Source organism: Sminthopsis crassicaudata, chromosome 6, assembly GCF_048593235.1.
Source record: "Sminthopsis crassicaudata isolate SCR6 chromosome 6, ASM4859323v1, whole genome shotgun sequence".
In the NCBI taxonomy this organism is placed as follows: domain Eukaryota; kingdom Metazoa; phylum Chordata; class Mammalia; order Dasyuromorphia; family Dasyuridae; genus Sminthopsis; species Sminthopsis crassicaudata.
In genome coordinates, this window is record NC_133622.1 from 7,867,978 (window position 1) to 7,883,921 (window position 15,944).

At 36.9% G+C, this 15,944-nt stretch overlaps 1 protein-coding gene across 7 annotated transcripts in view; it reads right to left on the reverse strand.

The window, feature by feature from the left end:
* Nucleotides 1-15,944, reverse strand: part of PROM1 (prominin 1) — a 233,347-nt gene that overhangs the window by 51,275 nt on the left and 166,128 nt on the right. For all 7 annotated transcript variants that reach the window (XM_074274792.1, XM_074274794.1, XM_074274793.1 and 4 more), the window contains 3 exons: nucleotides 3,613-3,733; nucleotides 2,163-2,226; nucleotides 213-302 (listed from right to left, as the gene is read on the reverse strand). In XM_074274792.1, the coding sequence (XP_074130893.1) occupies nucleotides 213-302; nucleotides 2,163-2,226; nucleotides 3,613-3,733 (275 nt within the window). The remainder of the gene's footprint in view (nucleotides 1-212; nucleotides 303-2,162; nucleotides 2,227-3,612; nucleotides 3,734-15,944) is intronic.

A 15,944-nucleotide genomic window follows, 5' to 3' on the forward strand; every position in this document is an offset into this window, starting at 1 on the left:
CATCACTTCATGCTTATAGATCATAAAATCACAGAATTCAGAATCTAGAAGGGTCTTTGGAGATCATCTAGTCCAAGTGCCACAAAAGGCAGCCTCAGCGCTGCCATGGAGGGGCCACATCAGCAGAGAGCATCCCAACTACTACAGTCACTTGTCCTTTGTGTCCGAGGCACGGCGGTGATTCCCCGTAATCACGTGCAGCAAGGGCTTACCTCCTGCCATAGTTAGAACTGCATCCAGAGCTGGGAGGACTTGCTTTCCTAACTGATCTTGGACTCGGCCTCCGAGTAATGGTCCAATATCTGCAACAGAGAGAAACCAGACTGCGTGAGGGGAACTGTAGTACGTTCCTCCTTGTTCCCAGGATGACGCTTCACTTAAGACTCCAAGTATACTCATACTGTACTTGAAATGGCTGACAAATTAAAACCTCAGGCCTTTTTCGTAGCTAAATGCACATGTGAGTAATAAGCACACTCATGGGTCCTCTCGGTACACAGTGAACTGGACCAACGTCAGCCTTTGGGGCCATGATCCAGGCACATATCTAAAGTGTGTGGAATGGCTGCATCTAAGCACCCATCAATATTTACATAAATTAAAAAAAAACAACAACTGTATTCTTTTAAATTATACAAAAACAAACAAACAAACAAACAAACAAACAACATATGGGACAAAGAAAAAAAAAGACCTAAATAAATCTCCTAGAATTGGAAACCACTCATTTGATATCTGGGCAAACTTTCACTTAGCCTGGCCAAAATTGATTTAGAGATTTCATTAGCAGAATGAGCGCCCTACACAAATTTGTGATATTTAGAAAATTAGAGGCAGCACATGTTTATAGGAATAAACGTTTTAAATGAGTTTAGTAGAGTGATTTAATCTACAAATCACTTCCAAAGAATTTTTTCTTTTCCATGAATAAGGTCAGGAAGCTTTTACTTGGAAAAGCATGGTTGACAATCAGTTTTACATGTATTTGAATTATAAACATTAGAAAACTCTCCATTTATCCCCGGGCCTGGTACTTAGCAGACATTGAATAAATCCTCATTGAAATGAATTAAAGTATTAGAATGGTATGGCTTTTTAAAAAGAAACTATTGTTTTCCCCCAGTAATTTGCATTTGTTCTCTCTAAAATTAACTTGAATGACAGAGATTTGAAAGTCTTCAGATCTGTAGCTATTATGGTCTTGTTTTATCAAGTTAACTGCCAAGCCTGCTGCATTTTGCTGTATAAGACTTGGATTCAATTTCAGGAAGGTAAACAAGGCCCAAATTTCTTGCATGTTTTATTTATTAAGGCTATGGAGAATTTTGTTGCAATATGTTTTTAAAAGGCTATCTCAATGGACGTGGCCCTCTTCAACAATGAGATGAACCAAATCAGCTCCAATAGAGCGAAAATGAACTGAACCAGCTATAACCCAGCAAAAGAACTCTGGGAGATGACTATGAACCACTACAGAGAATTCCCAATCCCTCTGTTTTTGTCCGCCTGCGTTTTGGATTTCCTTCACAGGCTAATTGTACACTATTTCAAAGTCCGATTCTTTTTGTACAACAAAACAACTATCTGGACATGTAAACATATATTGTATTTAACTTATACTTTAACATATGTAACATGTATTGGTCAACTTGCCATCTGGAGGGGGGAAGGAGGGGAAAAATTGGAACAAAAGGTTTGACAATTGTCAATATTGTAAAATTACCCAGGCATATATCTGTAAATAAAAACTATTAAAATAAAAAAAGGCCATCTCAAGTGGTGAGAAGCAACAGGAGCACCAGAAGACTCATACTGGGAGCAGTTTCTAGTATCATCAACTCTCTTTTCTGACAGGAACAAAAATGAGGCAGAAGCAGGAAAAGCTTCCTCTGCCTTAGAGATACCAAGGTTCCAGAAAGAACTGAACAAATTGCAAATAAAACACCAATATCAGTGACTACAGAACAACTGAAAAGGCAAAACTATAATCAAAGCTTTGAAACAAAACAAAACAAAACAAAAAACGCAGGTCCAATGGAATATTACTTTCTGTTGTATATGTTACTAGTATAGCTTATATTTAATTTTCTCTACTTTAACAGGAGATTTTCATAGTCTTTACCCCAAAAAAAGAAATAAAATGGCCTTTTAAAAATACTTACTGTCAAGATCTAACAGTGCTTGATTCTTTGGGATATCGAATTGGTTCACTAGATAATCAATTTGCTGAAAACAAAAATATAGAAAGAGATTACACATTTCTCATAAATGTTTATGGGTTGCTTTCTACATGAAGTCTTTCTTGATCTCCACCAGATTCTAGGGCATCTCTCCCCCAAACTACCTTGCATTCATCGTGTATTACTGTATGTGTACATGGTGTCTCTACCATCATCTATCACCATCATCTATCCTCTCCTATCGATCATCCTCTATCAGCTCCATGAGGGAAAGAAAGCGTTTTGCTTTTGTCGTATTCTCAAGGCTTAGGAAGATACCTATCACATAGTAAATGTTTAACAAATGCTTACTGATGGATTCAGAATCCTAGCCAGCATCTGAGCTTTGAGCAAAAACAAAGCATACTTAGATGGAGATAATTTGGCAATTTTTAAGTGAAAAAATGTTAATATCCATCCCTTAGGAATTTTGAAAATGGTTAAAATTGCAAGGTAAGTAGGGAGAAAATATTGCAATCCTAACTAAGAAGTAAGGAACAAAATTCATCTCTCCTGATTCTCTGCTCTGAACAAGCGGTAGACTCCCTCTTTTTATTACAAGACTTCTAACAACCCAATGAAATGTTTAATATCATTGTTTATCCCCACACAAAGTCTTGAACATTTAGGGAGCAGAACTCTCACTGGACAGAATATTTTCAAGCCCCTGGGATAACTAGTAATGTCCCAGAGAATCAAACACTCTGCAGTGTGTGGGCTCTGCCCCCACCACTTGGCAATTAGACCAGTTCCAACATTCTCACTTGACAGATGAGATACCCGAGGCCCTGAGAGGGGAACACCAGGACAGGTAGATAAGTCAGCATTCTAGCTCTCAAATCTAGGGCTCTGCTCACACGATTCCCTCAGAAAATTGACACGCAAGTGCTTTTCTCGGGGTCACACATATATTACTCCTCACTCTGCCCTGGTGCCTCCCAAAACCATGTACCTGCTTACACCACAGGGCTTACCACAAAAATCAAATGATTTGATCCATCTTAATAGCAAATCCCATTTTGCCCAAGGGTCCCAAAAGTCTTAGTGCAGCTGCAAGTTTTTCTTAAAAGCTTTCAAACATTAATAGCTTAAAACTGCACAAAAGTTTTGGGGCCACTTTCTTTCACTATTTTGTATGAGGTAGAACAACCAGTGTCGTTGCCATTTTGCAAAGGAGAGACTAAGGCCCAAGAAGGTGGAAGAGTGAGTCCACAGTCAGACAGATGGGCGGCATTCAGATTCAAAATCAGATTTTCTACTTGCAAACCTGGCGCTTTTGGTGGTAAACCGCACTCCCTCACTTAAAAGTCACTACTTCCTCTTGCATAAAAAAGTCAGGTCATCCCACCACAGCAGGATTTCACGCTCTCACACTAAGACATGACGGCATTACCTCTGGAGTATGGGTCAGAAGAGATCTCAGGTCTTTAAAATTGCTCTTTATTAGCGGCTGAACTTCTTTAATTTGCGCGGTAAGATGCTGGTTTGCGGCAAAGGCACAAAAAACACCAATACTGTGGAGAAAAAAAAGATTTTTCCATGTGATGGGACAGGACACGGCCTCTGGGATGGACTCACAGCAGTTCTCCTGCTGACTTCTCCTGAGCCTTCCCAACCCCTTCTCAGGAGCTGCCCACCGTCCACAAAGCCTTCCCCGGCTCCTCCCTCTCCCCCCTTCACATTTCTTTTAACACTTCGACTCTTAGCTTACCATTGAATTATGCATATTGTGCTGCATAATATCTGAAAGGATGTCAAGGGGTCCCCAAATCCATAAACCCATTTTTACCAGAGAATTCAAGATACAGATTGAATGATTAACCCCCCCATCACATAGGTAAAGAAATTGAGATCTCTGTTTCTCTTTTCCTTCTTTTTTCTTCCTTATTTCCTTCCTTTTAATATACACACCGCACACACACACACACACACACAGACACCACCCAAACAATACATTTCCCCCCAAAAAACTCCAAGTTCCCTAAAACAGAGATTATATCTTCCGTTATCTTTGAGCACAAAGCGCCTCAAAAATAGTTACTATTAAATATATATTAATAAATGTATTGAATTGAATTATAAATCATGTTAGCACACAAGTTAAGTCCACATGACATGAAATTCTTAAATGTGTTTTTTAAAAAATGAATTTCATGTATTTTCTAGATTGTGTGTATTAAATCGACCTTTTAAATGGAATATGAAAATTACTTAGTAATTAATTGCTTTGAATTTATTTGACTATTGTTTTTCATGATGGGACCAAAAAAAAAAATTCATTAGTCAAATAACAGAACCTATATCCTAGGAAAGTCATTTAAATTTCCTGTTAAAGAAAAAAAAAGAGGGGGATGGACTAGATAGTCTCTGAGGTTCCTTCCAGTTCTAGATCTTTGATCCTATGTACTTCTGAGACCCAAAAATACCATTTAAAAATTAAAAACTAAATTTAAATAATGTCAATTACTCTGTCATAGGTTCATTTTGGCACCCAATTCATTCAGCCACTAGGTGGCAGTATGGAATAAAATACAGTTTCACAAAACTACCAATGGTACATGGTCCCTGTAGGTATTAGCTTAAGGGAATCCTGCCCCCTTGGAATTCAGTTGGATGGAAGAGCTCAAAAAGGACTAAGTTTCCAAGTGATAAACAGATTTGTCTTGTCTTCCTTTTCTGGACAAAAGCTACTGCTGAGATTTGCATTAAGTTTACAGATAGTTCTCACCTTACAAGGGATATGCTGCAAATGTTAATTTGCAAAAACAAAACAAAAAAAAAAAATTGTTTTGAGCACCATGCTGCACTTAACCACCAAAAAAAAAAAATGGTCTCCATGGCGGTTAGGTTCCTAGATAAAATAGACAGAAATCTATACACAAAGTACTTGAAGCTCTGTAGGAGGAAAAAAAAAAAATCCTATGGTAACCATAGTTACCAGAATTTCTTACCATGTATAACACTATTTCCATTGGAGAAAGAAAATGCTTTCAGACTCCCAGCTTGGGAGACCAAACCCCAGCTTCTCTTTGTGTGGTCAGTAACGTTGGGGATCATGGATTTTCCTTGTCTGCGGATGATCAGGAGAAGAAACTTTCCCATGTTAGGAAGGCCAAAATAGCTCTTTTGTCTAATCTAGAATCAGATTTTATATGTGGAAAAGCAAGTAGATTTTTTTTCTTAAAATTCCTCATTTTATTAAAAGGAAAATGAACCGAATAATTTGGGAGGGGACGACAGAGTTGTTTATTCTTTTGCAGAGGAACACGGCAAAGCTGATATGAACCAAGGTGTTCATTTTCCAGATGCAAAATCCTGTCTCCACCTTGATTCAGGCCCGCCGCACCTTTAACCATTCACTCTTGACCTGCACGAAGCCTCCTAGAACTGAGAGGTGAGCATGGGTGATGGGGGAGGGATACTGGATGACTCCAATGTCTAGAAATGGAGGCAATGTTGCTGCTGGGAAGAAAATGGATCCCTGAATAGTCATTTCTATGTAAGGCATCGGCTTTTTTCCTTCTGTTTTTTCAAGAAATTGTTTTAGCTCCTACCACATGAAGACTGGCAATCAGCAAGGGAACTCAGCTGATGCATATTGAGTGCTGGACATGTCCAAGTCCCTGCTGATCCAGAATGATCTCAATCAGAAAAAAAAAAAAAAAAAACAGAATGAGAAATAGATGTTCCCCAACTGAATGTCACCTTCATGCTAAATTGCAGAACAAATTTAAGATGTTAGGAGATTCTATAATTGAATCTTTGAAGTCAATCTGTTGAAGTGCCTGCCATATGCAAGGTGCTGGAGGTTAAAAAGGTCCAAATGATAGTCTCTGTCCTCAGATAACTTACAGTGTACCATGGCGTTTGAGAATAAAGAGTTTGGACATGGAACTGACATAGGTTTCTTTGAGCGGTCCGGTCAGAATGCAGATCACTCTGTACAGAAGCCTGTGAGCAAACAGCCAAATGGACAGTGACTTATCACAAACGAACAAGATATAAACGCTCCATGTTCTATTTGTATTTTGCACTTAACTAGCTAAAAAGTAAATGAATTTTTTTTTCTAAATCAAGGGCTTATAATTATGAATCTTCTTCCCACTTTGGCATAAGTGCTTTTATACCACTTCAAATCCAATGTTATTATCAAGGATAACCAGACATAACGCTATTTTGACAGAAGAAGCTGCTCTCTCTGTTTTTTATTCCTCTAAAATGCCAGCATTTCAAGAAAAATCCATTTTTTCAAATGTACAAGGAAAAGTGCACAGTTAATATATTTTAACTTTTGAGAGTTACGTTCATAAAGCATTACTTTTTGTGCTAAGGAAAAAAACTAGAAAAAAGTAGCTGTATTAGAATAAATATAAAAATGTTTTCCACTAAGAAATTTCTTATAAATTAGAGTCAATTCTCTGTATATTTTGGAGATGAGGCCTTTATCAGAACCTTTAACTGTAAAAATGTTTTCCCAGTTTGTTGCTTCGCTTCTAATCTTGTTTGCATTAGTTTTGTTTGTACAAAAGCTTTTTAATTTGATGTAATCAAAATTTTCTATTTTGTGATCAATAATGATCTTTAGTTCTCCTTTGTTCACAAATTCCTTCCTCCTCCACAGGTCTGAGAGGTAGACTATTCTCTGTTCCTCTAATCTATTTATGATCTCGTTCTTTATGCCTAAATCTTGGACCCATTTTGATCTTATCTTAGTATGTGGTGTTAAATGTGGGTTCATGCCTAGTTTCTGCCATACTAATTTCCAGTTTTCCCAGCAGTTTTTGTCAAATAATGAATTCTTATCCCAAATGTTGGTATCTTTGAGTTTGTCAAAGATTAGATTGCTATAGATGTACCCTTTTTTGTCCTTTGTATCTAATCTGTTCCACCGATCGACTAGTCTATTTCTTAGCCAATACCAAATGGTTTTGGTGACTGCTGCTTTATAATTTTGTTCTAGATCAGGTACATTCAATATTGTACTAGAAACGCTAGCCTTGGCAATAAGAGCCGAGAAAGAGATTCAAGGAATTAGAATAGGTAATGAGGAAATCAGACTATCACTCTTTGCAGATGATATGATGGTATACTTAGAGAACCCCAAAGACTCTGCTAAAAAACTATTAGAAATACTTCAGAACTTTAGCAAAGTGGCAGGATACAAAATAAATCCACATAAATCCTCAGCATTTTTATACATTACCAACACAATCCAACAGCAAGAGATACAAAGAGAAATTCCATTCAAAATAACAGTCGATAGTATAAAATATTTGGGAATATATCTACCAAAAGTAAGTCAGGAATTATAGGAGCAAAATTACAAAACACTTGCCACAAAAATAAAATCAGATTTAAATAATTGGAAAGACATTCAGTGCTCTTGGATAGGCCGAGCGAATATAATAAAGATGACCATACTCCCTAAACTAATCTATTTATTTAGTACTATACTAATCAGACTCCCAAGGAACTATTTTAATGACATAGAAAAAATAACAACAAAATTCATATGGAAGAACAAAAGGTCGAGAATTCCACTAAGAAATTAAACATAACTTACACCTAATGTTGTTCTTATTCAGTCATTTCAATCATGGCCTCACCACACGAGGGATTTTCTTGACAAAGATACTGGAGTGGATTGTCATTTCCTTCTCCATATCATTTTACAAATGAGGAAACTGAGGCAGATGGGGAAAGGTGACTTACCCACAGGCACACAGCCAGGAGGTCTTCCTGGCTCCGGGCCTGGCACTCTCTCTACACCTAACTACCCCTAATTAGGGGCTCAACCTGGAGTTGCTTTAAAAAAGACTTTGTTTACTATAATTGGTTTCTTTTGAATTCTCATGTATTTTATTTTATGCACTTAAAAACATTTTTCTTAGAAAGGATTCTGTGGGCTTTTCCAAGCTGCCAAGGTTAGGGAGGAGAGGAATTCATGACATAAAAAAACATCATGAACTGATTCAGTGAAATAAGCAGAAAACGATATCCAATGAGGAGAACATTGTAAATCAAAAGAATACAGGAATGATGCTAACTTTTGGATGATTGTAATAACTGATTTTGATCTCAAAGAAGAAAAAGAAAATTAAAAACACCCCTCTCCTCTCCAAAAAACTAAGGGATTACATATATTGTATATACTGTCATATAGTTCTGCTACAGGCAATCTGTTTTGATTTAACTTTTTTTTTCTCTTATTATAAAGGTTCAGTTTAGGGTAGAGGGAGAGGAGGAGGAAGTATCATATCCTTTTATCCAGAAAAGACTATAATGGAAAAATCAAAAAAGCACCAAAAAAAACTTTTAAAAATTAAAACATTAAAAATAATTAAAAAGAAATTTTATTCTGAAACCCCATAAGGAACAGGGACAGGACACATCATTCCATGAGATTCCAGAGAATTATCTACACAGGCACGTCTACACTCTGCAACTAGCAGTTTTCTGGATCCCTGGGGCATTGATTTACCCAGAATTGCAGCAGAACCAAGTCAGAAATAGGCCTTGAGTCCCAATCTTGTCTCTGTCCCCTAACGCCACAATGCAGGATTGCGTAGACACTCACTCTAGATCTGAAGACTGATTTCACATTGTCGATCCAAAAACCACATTGTCCTTTGTCAAGATAAGATCCGATGTTGAAAAGAACCTCAAGGGAGCCTTTTCCTTCAAAGGAATCCCTCATTTTGGGAAAACTTGAGAAAGCAAGAATGGAAAGTCGGATTGGATATTTTAGGCAAAGTTGGTAAGGAAACCCACTTTGAACAAAGGCGTTTTAACAATCTGAGGATCTGAATTCTATGATGAGAAATCATGAAGCTCACATATCCTAAAAAAGTGAGAGCGATTCTGGATGAATCACCCTGGCTAAGCAATCTGCAGAGATAATAAAGGAAAACCTCAGGCTCGTTTTTGATCAAAAGAAATCGTGTGTGTGTGTGTGTGTGTGTGTGTGTGTGTGTGTGTGTGTGTGTGTGTGTGTGTTGTAACTATATAATTTCACCCCATTAGTAAGGTGACATACCATATCCTTAATGTCCACCTCTATGATGAAAGAGATATTTATAAACATATCCACAAGCAAATCTCTAAAGTAATGAATGAATTTTAAAATATTTATGTATTTAGCACTGGGGATACAAATGAAAAAAAGAAGGTATTGATCTGAAGATGGATTTCTCTCTCTCTCTCTCCAGAAAAAATAATCCCCGAAGCCAACCAAGCTCACTAAACCGTTTCAATTTGTAGGTTAGCTCTTCCTGTATCCCAAAGTGGCTGTGTTCCCCAAGCCAGGAATCAGTAATTACATCCTCTCAAGAATGAACTCAATTTTCTAAAAAAACAACAACAACCAGGATTCAAATTTCACCGATGTTGAGTTACCAAAACTCATTTACTTGACTCATATCTGGAAACCTCGTTCAGCTCAGTAACGTGGTCAAGTCAGGGGAATATTTGGTTTTTCTTCATTTATAAAAGCTCTACAAGTATGCAGTGGTGAAGGTGTCAGGAAACAAGTGGTAGGAGAAGAATGAAGGCGAACCTGACATTTTCTAGACCAGAATAAAGAGAGGTACATCTGTTTAAACAGTCACCTCCGAGAAGGGAAGCTATTCCACCTTCAAGTGACGGCCAGACAGATTACATGAACAGATGTGAGCCTTACTGATCTGCTGGAATTCTAGCTCTCTCCACATCTGCAGATGGAAAATAGCTCAAAGAAAGGGCAAGATAGAAGATTCCCTAGAGTAAAAATAATTCTTCCCCAAGACCTGCTCCTTTTTATAAAAGAAAGGGGAAAAAGGAAAAGAAAAAATTCAACCAGAACGTTCACAGTGAAATTATTAATCAATTCCTTTCAAATGTAATCTATGGTGAAGGAGCCTATATTTGACTTTAATATCCTCTTGCTGAACCAGATAATGGGGTGAACTAAAAGCCTGAACTTTTAAAAGGAAAGCTCTGCAAGTAAAAAAAAAAAGTCAGTCACCACCAGGAAATACACCAATTCAAGGAAATGCTTCTTTTAATGTTATAAAGTCAAAAATTCTCCTAATTGTAGCTAAATGATTAATTCACATAATTTTCAGCATTCAAAAGGCTATAAAAGATTATGTTTTAAATTTTTTTCTCTAAATCTGTTTTTCATCACTATGGAGAACTCTAGATATGGAAATACCATCCACTGATGTAGTCTGGCTACTGACATAATTTGAGGTCTTAGACAGTTGGCAGAAACAACAAGAGATTGTCTGTAATTGTCTTAAACATTAGGATCTAAATCTAGGTTTTCCTGATTTTACTCTTAGCTTACTATCTGCTACATCACGTGGCCCCTCATTGAAAAACTTTTAATAAATATTTTAATAGCTTTTTATTTTTCCAAATTCATGCAAAGATAGTTTTTAACATTCACCTTTGCAAAACCTCATGGTCCACATTTTTCTCCCTCTCTCCTCAAGACAACAAGCAATCCAATATAGGGTTAACATGTGCAATTCTTTTAAACATATTTCTGTATTGCTTGTGATGCACAAGAAAAAGCAGATCAAAAGGAAAAAATATGAAAAAGAAAAAAATCCCATCAAACAAAACACCAAAAGATGAAAATACTATGTATTGATCTACAGTCAGTGTCCAGGGTTCTCTCTCTGAATGTGGATGACACTTTCCATGCAAGACTATTGGAACTGCTTTGAATCACTTGTTGAAAAGAGCCAAGTCCATCACAGTTGATCATCACATAATCCTGTTGTTAGTGAGTATAATGTGCTCTTGGTTCTGCTCACTTAGCATCAGTTCTTGTAAATCTCTCCAGGGTTTTCAGAAATCAGCCTGCACATCATAGAACAAGAATATTCTATCACATTCATACAGTATAACTCATTCAACCCTTTCCCAATTGATGGGCATCCACTCACTTTCAATTCCTTGTCACTGTAAAAGGGGCTGCTATAAACATTTTTCCATATGTGGGTCTTTTCCCCTTTTTTACTTCATTTTTATTTTAAAGATAAAAGAAACCAAACCCCAGTATTACTTACTTACTTTATTTAACACATTACCCTTCATAAGACACTTTCCTCAAAACCACCTAGAATTGGTAGTTAGCACAAATGATATTACTCCCATTTTACAGATCATGAATTTTTTTAGGAAGGGAAAGAAAGGGCTCTCATATATACATATATATATATATATATATATATATATATATATATATATATATATATATATATATATATATATATGTTAGGATTACTAGGTGAGAACTCAGGTTGTCTGGACAATTACAAGGTGAGAACTCAGGTTTACTTGACAGTTCTCTGGCTCAGATTCTAAGAGGAGCAAGCTCATTGGTTGAAGTGGTTCTTCCCAGAAGCCCTTGCATTATCCCACGCCCATTCTCTGGGAGGATAAAAGAGGCAACATTGGGCCTGGAAAGTCAGTCTGGACTGGGGAAGGACAAGAGCTGGAGGAGATTCAGAGCCAGGATTCAGGAAGAAGAAGAGGCTGGCTGGAGGCTCCAGAAGCCTCCCAAGAAACCTGCTCATAGAGGAAAAGATTATACAGAAAAGAAACCTCCTCCCAGAGAAGGATTACAACTGAGAGACGATCAGAACATTACATATATATATATATATATGTATACATACATATATATATATATATATAAAAAACACTTTAATATGTGCTAGTAATTCTAGAAAATCAATAAAACAACAACAAACCCATAATTTTTAGTGTTTGCTCATGTCTGAGGTGCAAAATATTCCCCCTGACGATTTAACAGTTAGTATGAGGTGGCTCCAGCACATCCTTGGTTGGAAGGGATTTAAACTAGCATAAAAGTCCTCATTTTAAGGAGAAGTGACATAAAAAGTCCAAGAGGGTAAAGGAAGACACCACACAGGCTGGCAGTTGTAGAGCAAGAGCTATAACCAGAACATGTGGCTTCTGATTCTTAGTCTCATTGCATTCAATGAACAATTCTCACATTATCTACATATTTTACCAAACACTACACTATGCAGGGTGGAACAGGGATGAAATTTTTTAAAAAATCAACAAACAACAAAATGTCTTACTTCTATTGGGGAAAGATGGGGGAAGGAGCTCCAGCACATGCATTGCTGTACTTCTTTTTTCTAGAACAAGTGGTTTTCTCCAATGCTCCCCCTGCATGATCATCCCTGACTTTGCTTTTTCCTTTTTTTCAGTATCTGAACATCTGGGCTGTCCTCTCTATATGTTGACGTCAACTTCATCTTTGTAGTTCTCTTCCATCTACTCTCACCAAAGAAAACCTGCTTTTCCTTTAGTCCTCACCTTTTAGTCCTTCTCCCAAAAACTGTAGTAATTAAAAATTGGCCAACCGACACTTGAAGGAATTCTTAAAAGGACCAAGAGCTATCCAAGAGGGAAGGAAGCAAATTCTAAAACATATTTTGAGCCCCCCCCCACCTAAAAAAGAAAAGAGACTGTTAGGACGGATTGGTGCTGAGAAAACTCCTTCAAAGGTCAAGCTCATTTAAATGTACAACTAGAATAATCACAGGTGACAATTTTAAAGAGGTGGTGAATAGGGTGTGGTGGAGAACATTCAATGTGAAGATGGGGATCCTGACTTGGGCACTTCCCAGTGTGCAAACAAGCCTGCCCCTCTTGGGCGCCATCTTAATCTCAGGATGCTCATGGATAAAATGGGGATAATATCTGTAGCCTTCAATTCACAGAAGGGATTGAATGAAATAATACATATAAAACATTTTCAACTCTAAAATGATATTTGAAATATCACATATACAGTTATTATATATATATATGCATATATATATATATATATGTATGTATCCATACATATACTCGTGTGCAGTACCATCTAGTCCAATAGACTCACTTGACAGTTGAGGAAATGGAGATCCAAATTATGTCACTTACTTAAAGTAATTGGGGAAAAAACTCGGAATCAAACCCAGTTCTTCCGATTGCTGAACTCATCCATCTATATTATACACACTATCTCTTTTTGCCCTAAATTCTGTCTAAATTTATATTATATATGTGCACATATACACAAGCTTAATTGATACAGGTCTACATATAATTATTGTTTTATTGATTTTCTAGAATTAATAGCACAGATTAAACATAAAAGTGCTATATACATATAAATATGTACATATCTCTATCTATATGTTGGAGGGCCCCCTCTTTCCCTTTCTAAAAACAAATTCATAATCTGTAAAATGGGAGGAATATCATTTGTGCTACCTACCAATTCTAGGTGGTTTTGAGGAAAGTGTCTTGCAAAAGTTAATATGGTAAAGTAAGTAAATAAGATTTACTTCTCTCTCTTTAAAGGTATTATGATTTTAGATTGGTCATCGTGCTCAAATGGTGAGAGGCCTTGTGTCAATGGCCCTTCCTGATTGTGAAGGGCTGAATTCTGATTCATTTGCACATCTTCCTCATCAGGAAAGGCAGCTGCACCCTGATGATTTTTCTTTGGGGGAGATGGTGATGGAAGGGCACAGGGTACAATAGGTTATTAGTTCTAAGGAGTGGGGGGATTCACATATTTTGGTGGGGAGGCTTTGAGTCAGATGGCAAAACTTGGGTTTTGCCAAGGTTCAGTTTCTTTTATCTTTAAAATAAATAAAAATGAAATAAAAAAGGGAAAAAAGACCCACATGTGGAAAAATGTTTGTAGCAGCTCCTTTTGTAATGGCAAGGAACTGGAAGTGAGTGGATGCCCATCAGCTGGGAAAGGGTGAATGAGCTATGGTATATGAACGTGATGGAATATTATTGTTCTATAAGAAATGATGTGCAGGCTGATTTCTGAAAACCCTGGAGACATTTACAAGAACTGATGCTAAGTGAGCAGAACCAAGAGCACATTATACTCACTAACAACAGGATTATGTGATGATCGACTGTGATGGACTTGGCTCTTTTCAATAAGACAGGGATTCAAAGTCTTTGGATGGAAAGTATCCTCCAAATCCAGAGAGAGAACCATGGACACAATGTAGATTAATACATAGTATTTTCATCTTTTGGTGGTGTTTTTGTTTGCTTGGTTTTTTTTCTATTTCATATTTTTTTTCCTTTTGATCTGCGTTTTCTTGTGCATCACAAGCAATACAGAAATACGTTTAGAAGAATTGCACATGTTAACCCTATATTGGATTGCTTGTTGTCTTGAGGAGAGAGGGAGAAAAATGTGGACCATGAGGTTTTGCAAAGGTGAATGTTATAAACTATCTTTTCATGCATTTGGAGAAATAAAAAGCTATTAAAATGTTTAAGGATACAAAAAGAGGCAAAAGACAATCCTGCCCTCGATATCTGGGGAGCTATTAGAGTCTGTATGAGAACCAGGACTTTTGATCTTCCATACTGCTTAAGCACAAGGAGACAATTAAGAAATGTTGTTCATCACTTCCAGTTGATCAATGATGGACAGAAACAACTACACCCAGAGAAGGAACACTGGGAAGCGAATGTAAATTGTTAGCACTTCTGTCTATCTACCCAGGTTACTGATACCTTCGGAAGCTAATACTTAACGTGCCACAAGAAAATGGGATTTACCCACATATATTGTATCTCAGTTATACTGTAACACATGTAAAATGTATGGGATTACCTGTCATCTAGGGGAGGGAGTAGAGGGAGGGAGGGAGGGGAAAATTTGGAAAAATGAATACAAGGGATAATGTTATAAAAAAATTACTCATGCATATATACTGTGGAAAAAATTTATAAATAAAAATTAAAAAAAAAGAATGTTGTTCAAACTGAATTGAGGTAGTTCCAAATGGAGACTGGATGAAGGAAAGATTACAATAGTTGATAAGCTACTTCAGACTCAAATTATATAATAAAAGAATTCTATGGATAAAAAATCCTCTGAATGTTTGATGCTAATGATTTCTCACGAGCAAAAGAGAAACAGGAAGATAAATTTAGCCTTCATTATCTGCATGAATGGAAGTCAGGCATATTTCTTTGACAAATTTGTAAATTTTATATGTTTTGACATTTTAAATAAGATGTAAATAATTCAGCCACTTAGGAAAGATTCTCTGTGAGATATGGGCACTATGGGTTTGAATTCCAGGAGAAGAAGAAAAACCCCAAATAGGAAACAGAAGCAAACCTTTTGCAAATAAACAGGTCACTATTTTATACATGTATTTAGATATAGATATCTGTCTAACTATAGAGACACCAGGGAAAACATGCTCTGAAAATTATCTCAAGCATCTTAAGCAGGAATGAGACAGGCGGCTGTTGTTTATCTAAAGCAAAAATGTTTTTTTAAAAGATGGAGGGAAAACCAAGCTATTTCTAGGTTTTTCCGAATGACATTTTTTCTCAGTTAGGACTGATTAGTAAGGACATGTCTACAGAATCAGCAACACTGTGCCATATGTCTGCAAATGAAGTTGAATTCCATGGCTTACAGGAAATGCTCAGGGCTCCTTGCTGGGGATGACAAGTATTCTGGCCTTAATTGACATTTTTTTCTCTTGTAGCTAGGGAGGTGGTAGATCCCCCACCGCTGCAGGAACTGTTCATTCCTAAGGACATTTAAGAGGGAGAATTGACAGCTAGGCATCTGGTGGTAACACTGACTCTATCCCAGACTGCCTTAAGCATCAAAGTGTGAGGGGAATTCAGATCTTAAACACGATGCTACAC